The sequence below is a fragment of the Drosophila montana genome, unplaced genomic scaffold (genome assembly GCF_035044405.1).
Source record: "Drosophila montana isolate Dmon_TW-CO22-7 unplaced genomic scaffold, ASM3504440v1 contig_413_1, whole genome shotgun sequence".
NCBI lineage: Eukaryota > Metazoa > Arthropoda > Insecta > Diptera > Drosophilidae > Drosophila > Drosophila montana.
The window spans coordinates 186,859-203,140 of NW_026998750.1; the positions used below are offsets into that span (position 1 = coordinate 186,859).

General features: G+C 37.4%; 1 protein-coding gene and 1 long non-coding RNA gene across 2 annotated transcripts; one reads left to right on the plus strand and one right to left on the minus strand.

Annotated features, from left to right (window-relative positions):
- The first annotated feature begins 1,587 nt into the window (after positions 1 to 1,587).
- LOC135439560 (uncharacterized) lies at positions 1,588 to 4,230 on the plus strand. Its single transcript, XR_010438100.1, has 3 exons — positions 1,588 to 1,690; positions 1,756 to 1,984; positions 4,051 to 4,230. It is a non-coding gene; the product is annotated as an uncharacterized LOC135439560 (long non-coding RNA).
- Positions 4,231 to 6,382: 2,152 nt separating this feature from the next.
- On the minus strand, positions 6,383 to 9,096 carry btd (buttonhead). The gene is made up of 2 exons (XM_064698307.1): positions 7,930 to 9,096; positions 6,383 to 7,790 (listed from the first exon to the last, which is right to left on the minus strand). The coding sequence occupies exons 1-2, from the start codon at positions 8,487 to 8,489 to the stop codon at positions 6,470 to 6,472; spliced, it is 1,881 nt and encodes a 626-aa protein (XP_064554377.1). The 5' UTR covers positions 8,490 to 9,096; the 3' UTR covers positions 6,383 to 6,469.
- Positions 9,097 to 16,282: the final 7,186 nt, after the last annotated feature.

Below are 16,282 nucleotides of genomic sequence, written 5' to 3' on the forward strand. Positions count from 1 at the left end.
TATTTGATCGTTTTTTTTTTTAAATCCAAAATGTGGGACAGAGGGTAATTGAATGGAAATTTACGGACGGTAATATCTAAAATTTTAAACACAAAACTTTTAACGGGCAAGGCCAGGGATTTTTCAGAACAACCTCCACATTTAATACATTTTAGTAGATTTTAATGATCGAAAATTTCCATTTCGTTTCGTCAGCAAATTCGTCCACTGTGCGGCTGCTCCTATGGGCAGACACTTGTGGTCACTTTAAATATAAAATTGTATGTCACAATAAGGCACAGAACTTTCGGCACTGGAGCAAATGACTCTTAATTAAGTCAATGTATTTGGTTCTGCCCATTGGCTCTATGAGCCCGACGCAACATATCTACATACAAATCAGAAGCATGACACTGCATCTGCAGTGTTGTCGGCGAAAGCCTCGTGTGTCGTGTATTAGGCTATTAGCGATTAGTAAATTGGTAAATTTGACATACACAAATGCGCAAAACGCAAAAAAATACAATCAAATTGATTACAAGGGAAATAACAAACAAGTATCCAAGGATGTATATATAAATATTCTCAAGTTTTAAGTTGCTACCAAAAAGTGTCATGTCATTGTGGGGCCGTTAGCGAGGCAATAGTTTCGTTCTTCGCTTTGGTCCTGTTCCTTTTTTATGTGCTGTCAGCATGAAAAGTGGAAAATTTATTGACTGCACATATGTCACACTTTTCTTAAGTTGCATTGTTTTGTTACTGTTGTAATGTTTTTGGGACACACATCTTACAATGCAATTTCATAATACCAGGCAACACAAAAATATTTTAATTTGTATGCCACATATGTCGACAATGAAACATTTTATGTCTAGCTGATAGAGATGTTATTGTCGGTCAATTGACTACTTAAATAGGCGAATACCCCTGATACACACAATCTTCGAATTTAAGTGTGACTGTCACGGTTAAATGTGCGAGGCATTGATTGAGTCACGTACTTCAGAAATGAAAATCGCTATGAAAGGTGAATTGATAAGGGTCATACTTATCCTATACATACTTAATATATAAGTACGTATTTATTTAGAAGAGCAATAGAACTGCAAATATTTAGTGATATATTCCTGCAGACAATAACAAAAGTAGAAAGAGTATGCAACCTCAAATTGCCGTAACACATATACATTAGAACTTTATTTCATAAGTAAAAGCGAACATAAAAACTCTATTTATTAAACTATCATTATAATTTTCTGTCTTGAATATTGGGAACCATTATATTATTTTTGCTATTTTGGTTATTGAGACATACTCAATAAGCCGATATTTATCAAATTTGAAAAAGCGGAGGGAGTTACCTATATTCCAATATCCTGTCGTTCATACAAACTGGCAAGTGGGCCGGGTACTAAACGAGACACTATATGTTGTGCCTTTTGAATATATGGTAAACAAAAAGAGCTAAAGTTCGATATTCGATTTCTGGGAAACAGAGTGAGTTAATTATAATTTTAATTAAACTGCATCTGTGCTTGCAGAAGAATACACATTCCAGACTTCAAATCTCTAGCTCATATAGCTTTTGATATCGACCCGTTTATGCAGACAGGGCTAAATAGAATCTGATGTTGAATCAGACCATGCATGTATGCACATATATCTTACCTTCTGCCTCTTAGATTCATAAGACGAAAAGCAATTTTAACCCGTAATTACTGACCAAATCATATATTTGGACTTGTGTTAAGTAAAATAACAGTAAACTATCCTTAGAGGTTATCTTGCGAGGATCAAAAGTCAACTTTAAGCGAGCTGGGCAATATACTGCAACAAGTTTTTTATAAATGAATAACCATAAAACGTTAACAGCAAAAGAGATATAAGAAAACCAACAGCAGAATGACCATATCATACTCGCCAACTCAAAAGCCTGCAACTAAAAACAAGCATGAGTGCTCTTGTCGCGATGCCCCGATCAGCAGATACCGTTTACCCAGCACCGGTATGCAATCACAAATTTTCAAACTAACTTCTTTACTTGCATACATAAAAAAACACCCTCATATATACACATCGGTCCGATCTTTCAGTGTCTTAATATGGAAACTAAATGTGTTTGAGTATCAGGGCGCAAGGATATACCTTGGTGGAGAACGCATCCAAATCTTCTTGCCAAATGTGGTAAAATCTTCGAGATATGCTTACAAAAAAACAGTTTAAAACTATCTCTATATATAAAACTGTTTGTCCTGACTGACTTATTGACTGATCAACGCACAGCCCATACCGTAAGAGCTAGTAAGCTGAAATTTTCACTGTAGATACTTTATGTGATGAAGGGCACGTTAAGACGGGGTTTCGGGCAATTCCTCCTGCGTGGAAAAATCGCGAAAAACGTATGTATGAAAGTTTTATGTTTACCGTCCGATCGGTTTGAAACTCATTTTCAAAGATATTTGAGAGAATTTTATGTGGCACGGGCAAGGCCGGGGTATACCCGCTAGTAGTAAATATATGCTTCCTCCTGTGTATTACTATTACACATATTGTACAAAGCCATAATTACCCATATTAAAAATATATAATTTTAAAATGCACTTTTTTGTTTGTTTTCATATTCAAATTTTATATAAACCACCTTGCTTTAAATAAAAACATACTTAAATGGCAAATTCAATAAATGCAAAAAGCTTATATGTAAACCGTATATTAACAATGCACAAATATAAAATAAATATATTTAATTAAATTAATTTTTTTTAAATGTAGTATTTATCTTATCTTAAGCCAAAATAGTTCATTGTCTATTCAATTACAGAAGACGAAAAAAGTGAAAGCAAACGTGTAGTTTATTTAAATTTAACAAGTAAGAGGTTCTAGTCGGGAGCTCCCGACTAGAGGATACCCTGAACCCTCTTCTTCCAACACCAAATGCAGCTCGCGCTACGCGCTCGTTTGCTTAAGTAGTAATAAAGAAAAATTAAAATATACAAAAAATTGCCACCTTGGCAAGGTTCAAACTCGTAACTGATCGCGCCGATTTCCGCCGCTTCTACTCGATAGCCACAGCAATAATTAAGTCTTAAAGAGAAAAAAACGAATTAAAATAGCAGCACAGAAAACATTACAATCGCAATTGCAATGCTGTTGATAGAATTCAAAGGAGACGCGCATGAATGTGTGTGTGTGTACATAAATACAGAAATTCTTGGAATTTGCGCTTGCTGCCGCTGATGGGAGAAACGTCAAAACACGTTTTCTTTAATCTTTTCTGTGTTTCTTAACCGATCTTGATGAAATTTTCTAAGCTATAACTTATTGTACTATAGAATATTCGAGTATTATCAAAAAGACATTTGCATTTAAATTGTTGCTTATATTTTTGGGCAGGATAAATTGGTGTTTTTACTTGATTTATAGCTCTGAGGTAGTAGCGGGGAGGTGGCGATAGCTATAAAATGAAAGATACTTGATATATATATACTTTTCTAGAAGCTACATGTCAAGTTTGGTGACTCTAGCTATTATTATTTACCAAAATTGATCAAAAAACAGGATTTTGATAAAGATTTTTGTCGATTACTTGGAAACGGGGCAAGTTATCGAATATCGGAACCAAACTCGATCTGCGCGGGATCTAGGAGGACCTACAGCTAAAGTCAAGCCAAGTCTCTAGCTCTTATAGTTTCTGAGATCCTTGCGTTCATACATACAGACGGACGGCCGAACAGACGGACATAGCTAGATCGACTCGGCTGTTGATGCTGATCAAGAATATATATACTTTATGGGGTCGGAGATGCTTCCTTCTGCCTGTTACATACATTTGCACAAATACAATATACCCTTTTTACCCATTTTCAATGGGTTCAGGGTATAAAAATGAAGAAATTTAAAGTTTAGGTATTTTTAAAATAAACAGCTCTTCACACTTCATTTTAATAAAAAAAAAATATATTAAATAAATTTAATTTTCATATTTAAATGTTAATCCAGTTAAGTTAAATCAAATATTTTGAATAATATTTAAATTTACGCACATTCTGCGCTTTCTCCTTATTCCTATAGGGTTAAGAGTGCTAAGTGCCCTAAGCAGCGATAATCCCAAGTAATAAATATGTCGTCCTGGAGCTGCAGGTTGAAGTGGTGCTGTCAGAATCACAACCCTGTAACATCAAGCCAAATTCTGAGGAAAAAGGCGGTTTTGGCTTTGTGTAAGATGAAACACAAACTGCGGCCAGGCAACTGTCAAGTGGTTGCATAACATTTATACTATTTATAAATTTGATTAAAATTAGAGGGATCAGAACGAATTTCTAAGTCCCTCCACTTGAAAAAACGTGTCACGCCAGTCAATGTGGTTCCTTGGTTTACAAGGCCAGTCCCTATGCCAAGTATATACATATATGTCTATGTCTGCTTCTGTTTGCTAAGTAAGTGTGACAATGTTTTCTAGAACACCTTGACAGCCTCTAAGGGTATCATTGGATTATAGGTGGTGTCAGTTATCGGCAATTCTAAGAACGATTTTGAGTTTGATACAAGTGGAACTTAAGAATAAAATTTAAACCTGATATATTGCTTATAAGAGATTAGTTACAGCAGCAATTTATTTTTAAATGTTATATACAAAATTGTACAAAAATAAAAAAGCAAGTAAGAGACGGTTAGACGGACGGACAGACGGACGGGCAGACAGACGGACATGGCTAGATCGACTCGGCTATTCATGCTGATCAAGAATATATATACTTTCTGGGGTCCGAGATGCTTCCTTTTGCCTGTTACATACATTTGCACAAATACATTATACCCTCTTTACCCAATTTTAATGGGTTCAGGGTATAAAAATCCGATATTGAGGCTTTGGACTAGAAACCTAAATAGTATATGCTTCTTTATATTCGCGTTAGACAACGTGTACAAAGGGTGCCAGCTGTGAAAATCTATAGCCCACACTGTTGTCACGCTACATTCACAAAGCATATAACCTTATTAGATAATCTTTGTGGAAGATTCAGTAGCGCCCACTCACACAGTTATCTAAACAATTCGCTGATTCCTCAGTCAGGAAGACTTTTCTCGACTGTTGTCAGCTCTTAATACATTGTGAGCAGGCAAAGTCCTGCAATACTATTGCAATATCAAAACGCAAAAAGTACCCACTAACGCATCGATCTCGGAAACTACAGAAGCTAGAGACTTAAAAAATGATTGAATATATATTCTCCTATACCATACGCAAAACGTTTTAGCAGTTTTATCGATATCTCATACCATCATTAAATCATGTCAATAAAAATTCGATTTTGAAACCTGGTGATTTAAGCATAACTCAAATATTACAAGAGCTAGTAACACCAAATTTCTCTCATATGTTATTGTATAGTATACCTGACTTCGTGTTTAAATGCATTCATGTACCTGCGTAACCATTTTTTTATGATTTGAAGATTAAATAAATAAGAGAATATATACGCAGCAAAAGGCTCATGTGAGTGCGTTCGTAAATATTTGTATTTATGAGTGTTTATTTTTGAGAAATTCTAAAATGCTCACAGTCTGAACCTATTTAAAATGGATAAAAAGAGTTAAATGGTACTAAGAAACAACAGCCGACTTTATCTAGCCACCACTGTGTGTCTACCCATTTGTCCTTCCGTCTGGTTGTACGTTCTTCCGATTGTATAAACGCGTCTATCTGAAGTTTTGAACGACAGACTTCCTAGTGCCCACCCAGTTTGTTTCAAATCATCGATAGCTTGCCCCGTTTCAAAAAAAAAAAAACAATTTAAATTAAAATAAATAACTATTTTTGAAGCATATCTCGGAGCATATTAGAGCTGGAGACACCAAATTTGGTATGCAGACTCTTGTATAGTTTGCACAGGTACGAAATATTTTTCTTTTTGGACACCTCCCCCAAACATTTTTTGTGGTGTAGTGTTGGGATTTGGTAATTTATGTGCTGTTTTATTAAATGAATATAGTATACTCGATTTTGGGTTTCTAGCACATGAATAAATTCCAGATTAAAACAAAATTTTTTTATTACGTTCCTTTGCCTTAAAGAAAGTTAAAAAAAAATGTACAATATACGTTTATATATGAATATGTACACACATGCAAAAAAAATTTCTTAACCTATGAAAAAAATGTAAAAATAATCATCTTACATGTATTATTGAATTTTTTTGGATAGTTATATATGTATTATATATTACGTTCTTAACAACAACAATTAGGTCACTAACGAGACAAAAATATATAAAGAGGGCATCAACTTACATTTCGGGATTGATTAGAATGTTTTCTTAGGGTATTGATATACAATATGTATTAAGTCTGCTTATATATGCAATATTATGGCTATTTTTATAATACTTCACATTGTAAGAAAAAATAATAACCTGCAGATTTGAATTTTTCATAATTATCCAACAGCAACAAGGATTTATTTAGGTACTAATCCGCACTAATGCTAAGTCTAGGCCGCTGCATGTGGATGATAAGCGGCAGTCCACGCATTGTGGTAATGATGGTGATGGTTGTGAGCGTGCGCATGGGCGTGAGCGACGTGATGATGTGCATAACCATAACCAGAGCCACTAGAAAATTCAGCCGGATAGTTTCCGGTATAATCAGTCTTCATAGGACCAACAAGGCCAGAGTATCCACTACTTAAATTATTACAGTTGCTGCTACTATTATCACAGGCGCCACTTGCCAGCCCGGACATGGTTAGCCCATATTCCGACGCCAGCTGCGACTCACTCTGCATGGAGAGCGCTGTAAAGTGTTGGGTCTGGCTGCTGCTGATGCTACTGGAAATCATTGCTGAGCCTTCCGATGTGGGTCTAGCATTCGCTGAGGTAGTTTGGTTTTGTTCCATGACACGACTATTGCTGTGGATATTGCTGTTGTTGCTGCTGCTGGTGCACCAGGGTTCATAGCTGCTGGTGCTACTGCTACTGTTGGAGACTGCCGAGGGTTCACTCTGCTGCTGTGACTGAAATAGAGGCGGTGGTGGCGGTAGAGTCGTTACTACCACGGCCGTTGCCGCTGTCTTCGCTGTTTGCTGATTGAGATTCGCATAAGGTGCATAACCCACTGTGTTTGTTGCCTCTGGCTGCTCCTGTTTGAATTGCATATTGTTACCGAGCATCGTTACTGTCGTAGCTTTGCTCTTAATCCCCTTTTTATTGTTAAAAGCCTTTTCGGACTTCTCCTGCTTGATGGCCGCAGACTGCTCCTTGGCTTCGGCGGTTAGGGCTTTTTTCGTTTTCTTGTCCTTGAAGTGGGTTTTCTTGTGCTTACTAAGATGATCACTGCGAGAGAACTTCTTGGAGCAAATTGGACATGCATATGGCCGATAGTTGGTGTGGGTGCGTCCATGACGTTGCAACTCATCGGAACGCGAAAAACGCTTACCGCACGTGAGGCATAGGAACGGTCGCTCGCCAGTGTGCCAACGCAGGTGGGTCTTAAGGTGTGAAGCCTTGCCATAAAGGCGCTCACAGCCTGGAATGTGGCATATGTGTTGCTTGCGTCCGCGCTCGTCGGGACCGACTATGGGTGGCAGCCCGCTCATTTCATTGGTGCAGTTGGGACAAGTGCAACGTACGGAGCGGCGCTGAAGCTGAGTCTGAAAAGCGATATCGTCAAAATTAAAGCTTGGGTAGCCTTGTGAAGACCACGGCTGGTACAACCGCTCTTGGTGTGAGAACCAGGCGGCAGATGCCGACGCTGCAACTCCTACCGTTGCCACATTTCCATAAGTTGCGTATTGCGCATACGGAAATTGAGTTCTGCAATCAAAATAGACACAACGGAGGTAACAAATTAGATCGCCTTAATCTTTGCAAATATAATCGGGATTTCAGAATCGGCAATGGAGAGTGTAAAAATAGGTAGAAATCGTACGGAGCAGGGGAAGGGAGATCCTACCTTGTTGGCAGCGCTGTGTATGCAGCCGTATTCCAGCTGTAGGTGGCGCTTGCCACCGCTGCGGCACCCAAATCAACCGCAGCTACAGCTGCCACTGCTGCAGCTGTGGCCGACGAGGAGCCACCTGCGGCCGGCGGACTTGTGGATATAGAAGCAAAAGACTGCGCCGGAGATGGGAAAATGCTAGGTGACACCGATGCCGAGGAAGCTGCTGACTGTGATATACTGGAGTTGGCCGATGCACTGCCAGTGGATGATGCCTGCGGCGGATATTGCATTTCCAATTTCATTGGCGGCACCACTTGATGTGAGGTGGATGCGGAAACTGTTGGTGATGCATTTGCTTGTTTGCCGTAGAAGACCAACGGGGAGGAGCCATTAGAGTCACGGTTGGACGTGAGCGTGGAGGCGGAGAGCAATGTGGTGCTAATGAAATCATGACCTGGTTGCTGTTGCTCCTGTTGTTGTTGTATTTGCAGATGCTGCTGCTGTTGCTGCTGTACGGCTGTTGATTGAGACAGTGTATAGGGATTCAAATAATTGCAGGTGGCGTCAATCATGTTGGCAATTTTAATGGCTGCTATCGTAATTGGTGTTGCTGATTTTGCTGACTGGTGATGCTGCTGAAGTTTTTTGCTTAGCAATTTTCGCACATTCCCGTTTATTGATTTTGTTTTGGCTTTTGATAATTTTTATTGTTGTTGTTATTTTTATTGTTATTCGACTACCCAGGTTTTGCTCCTTATGCTGATGCTTCGTTTCTATTGCTCTTGTGTTAATTATGGCACGCTCTTGACTTGTATTGTTTTATATATTTTATACACGTATGCGTTCAAATAATTATAGCTGCTGTTTTTATTCTTGTTGGTGTATTTGACGCTGCTGCTATTGTTGTTTTCACTTTAATAATTGCACAGTGCGATGACGTCGAAGTTGGCGCTATAGTCAATAATAATTTACAAAATGACAGGCACGTAACCCGGCTTAAAAGAACTTCGAATATTGTTTCGTTATATTTCGTACACACTAAGCTTTTCACAATTGGTGAAATTGTTGTTCGTTTTGCCGTTAGCGTTCGTCTTTTTGTTGATAGGCAGAAAAGCGAGCGCGGGTTTCGTTGGTTGTTGGTCAGTTCGGTCTTCCTGGCCTCAGTCGCTGCGCTCGAGATACAACCACCGGTAATTATCGTTGTCGACTGAATTCAAAACGCAGCGAGAGAGTCTAACATCGTACAAAACGAATCAGTGATGACGGCAGCAGACTGCGACAGCGACGCCAGCAGCAACTCGTGCTGTGCTCTTCTATCCCAGCAACAAGCGCCTTCTCCTTGGTGGTGGTTGATACCTTTGCTTGTCCGCTGACTTCAATGCGGCAACGTTCGCTCTTTGTCTCGCTTGCTCGCATACGCGCGCACACTCTTCGTGTATATACTTGGCAATGTTGTTAGTTATACTGGCCTTATAGGCGTTTTGTTATAATTTCTATGTGTGGGTTTGTGTGTCAAAGCAATTGGGCGAAGCCTTACTCATAGGTATTATTGCTTGAACCGCTCATACTACTTCGCCCTGGTTCTCGGGTATGATGATACATATCAGTTTGTAGGTAAGCAGACCATTGAAATGTACATACTATATACATACATAAGTATGATATGTGTATTCTTTGCAACTTAATTTAATTTGCATATACATATGTACATATATACAAATGTATACAGTTCTACATATGTGTAAATAAAGTTGCTTGACTATTATGCACAATCCACGCATGTTTATATCGAGCAAGATCTTATGAACTTGCCGAAATAACTAAAGAATAAGTGACTAATAATATATATGCACACATGTTCTTCCCAGCTTATTATTATTATTTTTATTTTTTATAATGTATTTGCTTTGTAATGTTATTTGTTTATTATCATTCCCTTATTTGCTATTATGTATACTACAAAATTCACAATAGTGACATTTTAGTTGATATTATAAGTAAATTCAATTTTAAACAATTTTATTTTTCAAGTGTTATATTGTAACAATAATAATCTAGGCAAATAATTTTACCCAATAGGAGCAAGAACCGTCATAACAAGTTTGAAGCATATAGCTCTTATGTATCTCCCTGGAAGATCAGAACACCAAATCTCAAAATTGCAGACCTTTGCACAAAGCCATTATACTCTCTTTACCCATTTTCATCTGCAAAAATTTAAGAGGTCAAGAAAATATCTACATAAGTGGAAAAAGTCTCTGTATAAAAGCCCAAAGAAAAAGTCTAAATGCAACGGGCATAATTCAAATATCAATACAATAACAATATAAACTAATAAACTTGTGGTCGCGGCCCAATCAAATAACTGTATTTAAAGGGGCGTTACCCAAACAACCACAGAGGAGAACACCGCAGCTTTAGCGCTCGTGCTCTTACTGCCCTTAAAACACAAGCATATACGCGTGTATACAAATGTGTATGTATATGTATTTGTATATTAATCCCTAATCATTCTTTTAAGCTGCTTGTGCAAATCGGTCGTAGTGCATATATTTTTAACCTCAGACTCTATATATATATATATATATACTAGAAGGTATTGGCCGGGCTTGCCCGTGGATCGTTTTGTGCTAAAAATTATAGATATTTCCTTTCCACCAAGAACACGCCCGTGGAAAATTGAAATTTACCCATCTTGATCTTGATCGAAGTTTTTAAAAATTTGTTTTAAATGCATGGAATAAAGAATTAAGTGATGGAATCTACGGTTAGTCTTGCTATAAGAATCTTGAAGCTGAAGAATAAACTTTCGGTTATTAAACCTTTGATCCGCAATTGCCACCCACGAATGTATCTAATAAATTCCCACAAAGATCTTTGAAAATGATTTTAGAGCCGATCGGACGGGAAACAAAAAACTTTCATGCAACCGTTTTTCGCTATGTAGAGCTTCGAAAATAAATTTGAAGCAAATCGGACAAAACTTTGTTAAAAAAATCTTTGAATCGCATTTTTCACCGAGAAAGCTTGGATTCTGCAAAAAGTGTGAAACACGTCTCAAATGATTTTTCGTATAGATCCTTGGAAATAAACTTGAGCGCAAAACGTCACCCACCAAATGTTTCACCACCACCAAGGAGGAATGCATTTTTCGAAAAGTGTGAAACATCCTCAAATGAATTTCAACAAAGATGTTTGAAAATGAGTATGAGGCCGAACGCATGGTAAACAAAAAAGTTTCATACAAACGTGTTTCGCGATTTTTCCACTTTTGCTGGTGGAATTTCCCGAAACCCCGTCTTAACGTGCACCTACATCACATAAGGTAAATACAGTGAAAATTTCAGCTTCCTAGCTCTTACGGTATGGGCTGTGCGTTGATCATCATCATTCGTTCAGTCAGTCCGTCAGTTTTATATATATATATATATATATATATATATACATATATGTATACTAGCGGGTATAACCCGGCCTTGCCCGTGGCACGTATGTTATAAAATCAATGTTTTCAAAAAGCTTTGAAAATGATTTTGAAACTGATCGGACGGGAATTAAACAACTTTTATGCAAATCGGACATAACTTAAAATTCACCAAAAAAATCTTTGAAATGCATTTTCCACCGAAGGAGTTTAGATTTGCGACAAATGTGAAACACGTCTCAAATGATTTTTCTTATAGATCTTTGGAAATAAATTTGAACACAAAACATCATCCACCAAATCCCCCATTCGTACCAAGGAGTGATGGATTTTTCAAAAAGTGTGAAAAACCCCTTGGGGAAGATCGGATGGTAAACAAAAAACATTCATACAACCGTTTTCCGAAAATGTACCACTGTAGCATGTGGAATTTTCCAAATCGCTGAAATACGTACTTATTAAGTTCTTATGTAGAGCTTTGAAAATAAGTTTGAAGCAAATCGGACACAACTTAAAACTTCGCCCAAAAAATCTTTTAATCACATTCCCCCCGAAGAAGTTTGAATTCTGCGAAAAGTGTGAAACACGTCTCAAATGATTTTTCTTATAGATCTCTGGAAATTAATTTGAGCGCGAAACGTCACCCACCAAATTTTTGACCTCCATTTCCACCAAGGGGGAATGGATTTTCCTAAGAGTGTGAAACACCCCTCAAATGAATTTGAACAAAGATCTTTGAAAAGAAGTTTGAGGCCGATCGGATGGCAAACAAGAAAGTTACATACAAACGTTTTTCGCGATTTTTCCACACTTGCGGGTGGAATTTCCCGAAACCCCGTCTTAACGTGCACCTACATCACATAAGGTAACTACAGTGAAAATTTCAGCTTCCTAGCTGTTACGGTTTGGGCTGTGCGTTGACCACCAAGCAGTCAGTCAGTCAATCAGTCATTCAGTCAATCAGTCAGTCAGGACAAACAGTTTTATATATAGAGATATACATATATTCTTCTTCATTAATAACAAACGATTCGATAAAGCCAAGTGTCCTTTCCTCTGTTTACATGCAATCTAGTCGCTCAGTTTTAAGCAACACGATGCCTTGCATAGGTCCATCTTTCTGTTGCACGCAGTAAATATGTGAAAAGCGGCCCGCATTTAACTGTTGGTTTAAAAATTGTTGTTTTTTTTCTAGATATCTTAAGCAAACTTTGCGATTATTAGTACATAGCGATTTTCTGATTTCCAAGATATCTTCACCAATCACAGAAATTACGATCTCACTCTTTAAATATCAAAAAAGCCATAACATATGTGTCAACAAATGTACTTAATCTTCGATATATAGATTCATATATATTCTTGATCAGCATCAATAGCCGAGTCGATAACTTGCTCCGTTTTCATCGATCAAAATCAATATTGAAATCCTTTTTTTTTGAGCAAATCTCTTCTAAGTTAGAAGAGGTAGAGTCAAATTTGACATGTAGCCGCTTGAATAGTATATATATATCAAATATCTTCATTTTATAGCTATTCCCACAAATTATCGAATTCTATCAACATCATTGCAGCATTGAACGTCAGCTGTTGGTATGGCGGTCGACTATAGGCGTTAGCAATTTGTGGGGTCCAGCTCAATGGATGGACTTTTTTTGTGTTGGTAGAAGAGGGTTCATGGTATCCCCTAGTCGGGAACTCCCGCCTAGAAACTCTTACTTACTAGAATTTTTTTATTTGTGCGCTAGAATCAACTAGTAATGATTATAACCTATATTTGAATTAATTCGTCTGGTTGTTAGGTCACAGAGATGACAGGACCCTGGCGACCGCGTTCGGATGGCGCAGCAGCTTGTCGGCGAAGTGGCTTTACTTTGCCCCCTATGTCCTTGCAATGCCGTAATAATCAACTCATAAGAGAAAAGAGCAAGCTCGTAAGAAAAAAGAAAAAGATATTCATGCCATTTACATTTAATGTTTCATCCTTGAGTCGCCTTAAAATCGTATTTTCAAAAACAATAATATACATCAAAATACAAGGAGAGCAAACCAACAGATTAACTAACGATTATTTCATACTTAAATAAAATTATTAAGAGTACTCTAGCAGGGAGCACCCGACTAAGCTATACCCTGTAAACTACGCTAAGCTTGACTTGACAGAAATTCGCACTAATATCGATACATTCATATTCAATCTAGTACGCGCACCGCGAGCTGCGCTGCTTCCATTATTCGCTCTCTTTGGTCAATGCATTCTAAAACAACTTCGATGCTTATAAGATTTCCAGGGGATACGAGAGTTTTTTTAAATTTTGTGTAGATTGAGAGAGACGCCTAAAAAGTGTAAATTTCTTAATTTGTTGTTATTACACGAGAACCTTAATGCTACATTTAGTGTCTATACTTTATTACCGGCTTGAAAACCTTTCAAAACCGAGAACTATTTTGATATATAAAATAAAGTAAAATTTTCTACATTCCCAAGTCCCTCACCACCGACAATGAAATCTGTATTTTAGTAGAGCAGTTATTAATTGGATGCCGTGATCAAATAAATAAATTTCAAGCAACTGTCAGATTTTCAAAACGTTTCCATACTTGACCACACAACGATGTTTTTGTATTAACACTAAATTTCTAGTAGTGTAAAGAACGTAATATTGTAATAACAAGATTATACCAAGACTCGTAATTTTTACGTATTTGGCCATCACTCCCTTCCCGACGCCCAATGCTGTCAACTGATTAGCAGAACAAGCTCTCCCAACATCACCCTTAAGTCTAGAGGCGCAAGACTGAGCATGGGCTTGTTTATCGAAAAGATTTTTAGACCAGGTAGCCTGTAACCAGGTAGCGCAAGTTTTTTCTTTGGCTTTTGCCTTTGACTTCCACGATTAACAGCCAAGCAAACCAACAAAGCTTCTTCTTGGTGTACTCGGATGATGTTCTTCAAAATGACATGCTAATCCCACCCAGTAAAAGTACCAACGATTATCTGCTTACCTAGTAAGCAGTCAGCATGATGCTCAACTATTCGCTCAAGAAACAATTTGCACCCTACTGAGCAGATTAAATAAGTGCGTCATGATCTCTTTGGTGGTCTCGGATTAAACCGCACTCAACGAAGTTCGAAAGGTTTCCGAACGAGAAAAGCGAAGGGTACTGGAGATGGGTGGGAGCTGGGGCCATAAATGCATAACCCACGTTTTATGATCGCTTAGCAGGAAAAGTCAAAGGATTAAAGAATCTGAGGTAATCCGCAAGCAAGGTTGTGCATCAGCCGTCACCCCTCTTGGATGAGTATCAGCAGTAACAGCTAAAGAAAGAAAGATCAGGTAGTACAAGCTACTCGGATACAAATGGTCACCTTCAATTGAAATTTCATTATAAAGCATGATAAAATCCCTAACCCGTTACCGTTCCTACTGAAAGGCAATGCCCGATATGCAGCTTTCTGTAAATTGGATATATGGGATTTCACATTTAAATCCTTTCACTGTCTGCAAATATTTTGCCCGCTCTGCTGTAGACTTTCCAAGATTACACGGTAAATCTTGTGGTTTTTTCGGCAATTGCCTTTGAGCTCTAAAGTCAGGATACACCTCATTGCAAAGATATCCAAATTACCTATGGAAGTCACTGAATTCATCAACAATGAAGTTTTGTATATACGTTTTTAACTGGTAGAATAAGGCATTTCCGACACGATAAGGTCTTTATTATCAGGGCGACGATTTTCCAGTCATCTGTCCTTTTGTATAAAAACGTTGAGCTCAAAGACATTCTAAATACATCAATTGCAATTTTATATCTCTATGTTAATCTATATGCATATATTTAATATTTTCTCTTGTACTTGTACATAAATTATTGGCTTGATACTTTTAACATGAGTAAAAGCAGACAAAATGTGTATAAATCACAACAAGATTATGTTTTAATATTCTTTAATATAATTAGTAGTAGTTATATGTGTTAATAAGGCTGTATGGTCATGATCGTAATTTGAATAATCACAGCAATCAATTAAATTAGTGAGCTGCAACATATGCTCAAATCAAGATTAGTAAATAACTTATTATTTCCCCCACTAAATCGTATAAAAATTAACAAAGTTTAATGAGCTCCATAACTAATAGACGTTTTGATTATCATTTGCCAAAAAATACACTTTTAAACAAGTGAAAATGATCTAGTCGGAAGTACTCGACTAGGGGATAACATTAACCATCTTCTACCCAAATTAAATGCGCAACACACTCATCTGTCTTAGCTTTACACTTTTTTTTTGTATATTTCATAGGTAAAGGGATATACTATAATATTAATTTTCATTGGTATTTATAAAAATAAGTTTAAAAAAAGTTGTCTCCATCTGCCGATGTCGAAGTGGGAACTACCGTAACCGATTGAACGACGTGCCATATAGTATAAATATTCTTGATCAGCATGAACAGCCGAGTTGATATAGCCATGTGCGTACATCTGTTTCTGCGAAAACTAGTCTCTCAGTTTTGAAGCTATCGTCCTTAAACTTTCCATAGGTTCGTAATTATGTTGCAGGCAGTACATACAACATATAGCTGCCCTAGGAACGATTGGTCGAAAATGAGGCTCTTGTATGGAAAACTATATTGTTTTTCAAGATATCTAGTCCAAACGCGTTTTATTTAGTGTCACTTAAAATCCTATCACTATCGGACAAAGCTTCTCAAGGACGATCGGCCGAAATTTAAGTTGTATAAAAACCATTTTTGTTTATGAAGATGTCTTGAATAACCCCATCATTTTCTAGCTTAGCTTTGCAATACCGCACTTTTATATTGTATATCTTTATAGAAAAATGGGTCGAAAAATTAGTTTTTTATGGCAAAATATTCTGTCTTCCAAGATGTATTCACGAATTTCAGCATTTACGACCTTCACTGTTCTGACATA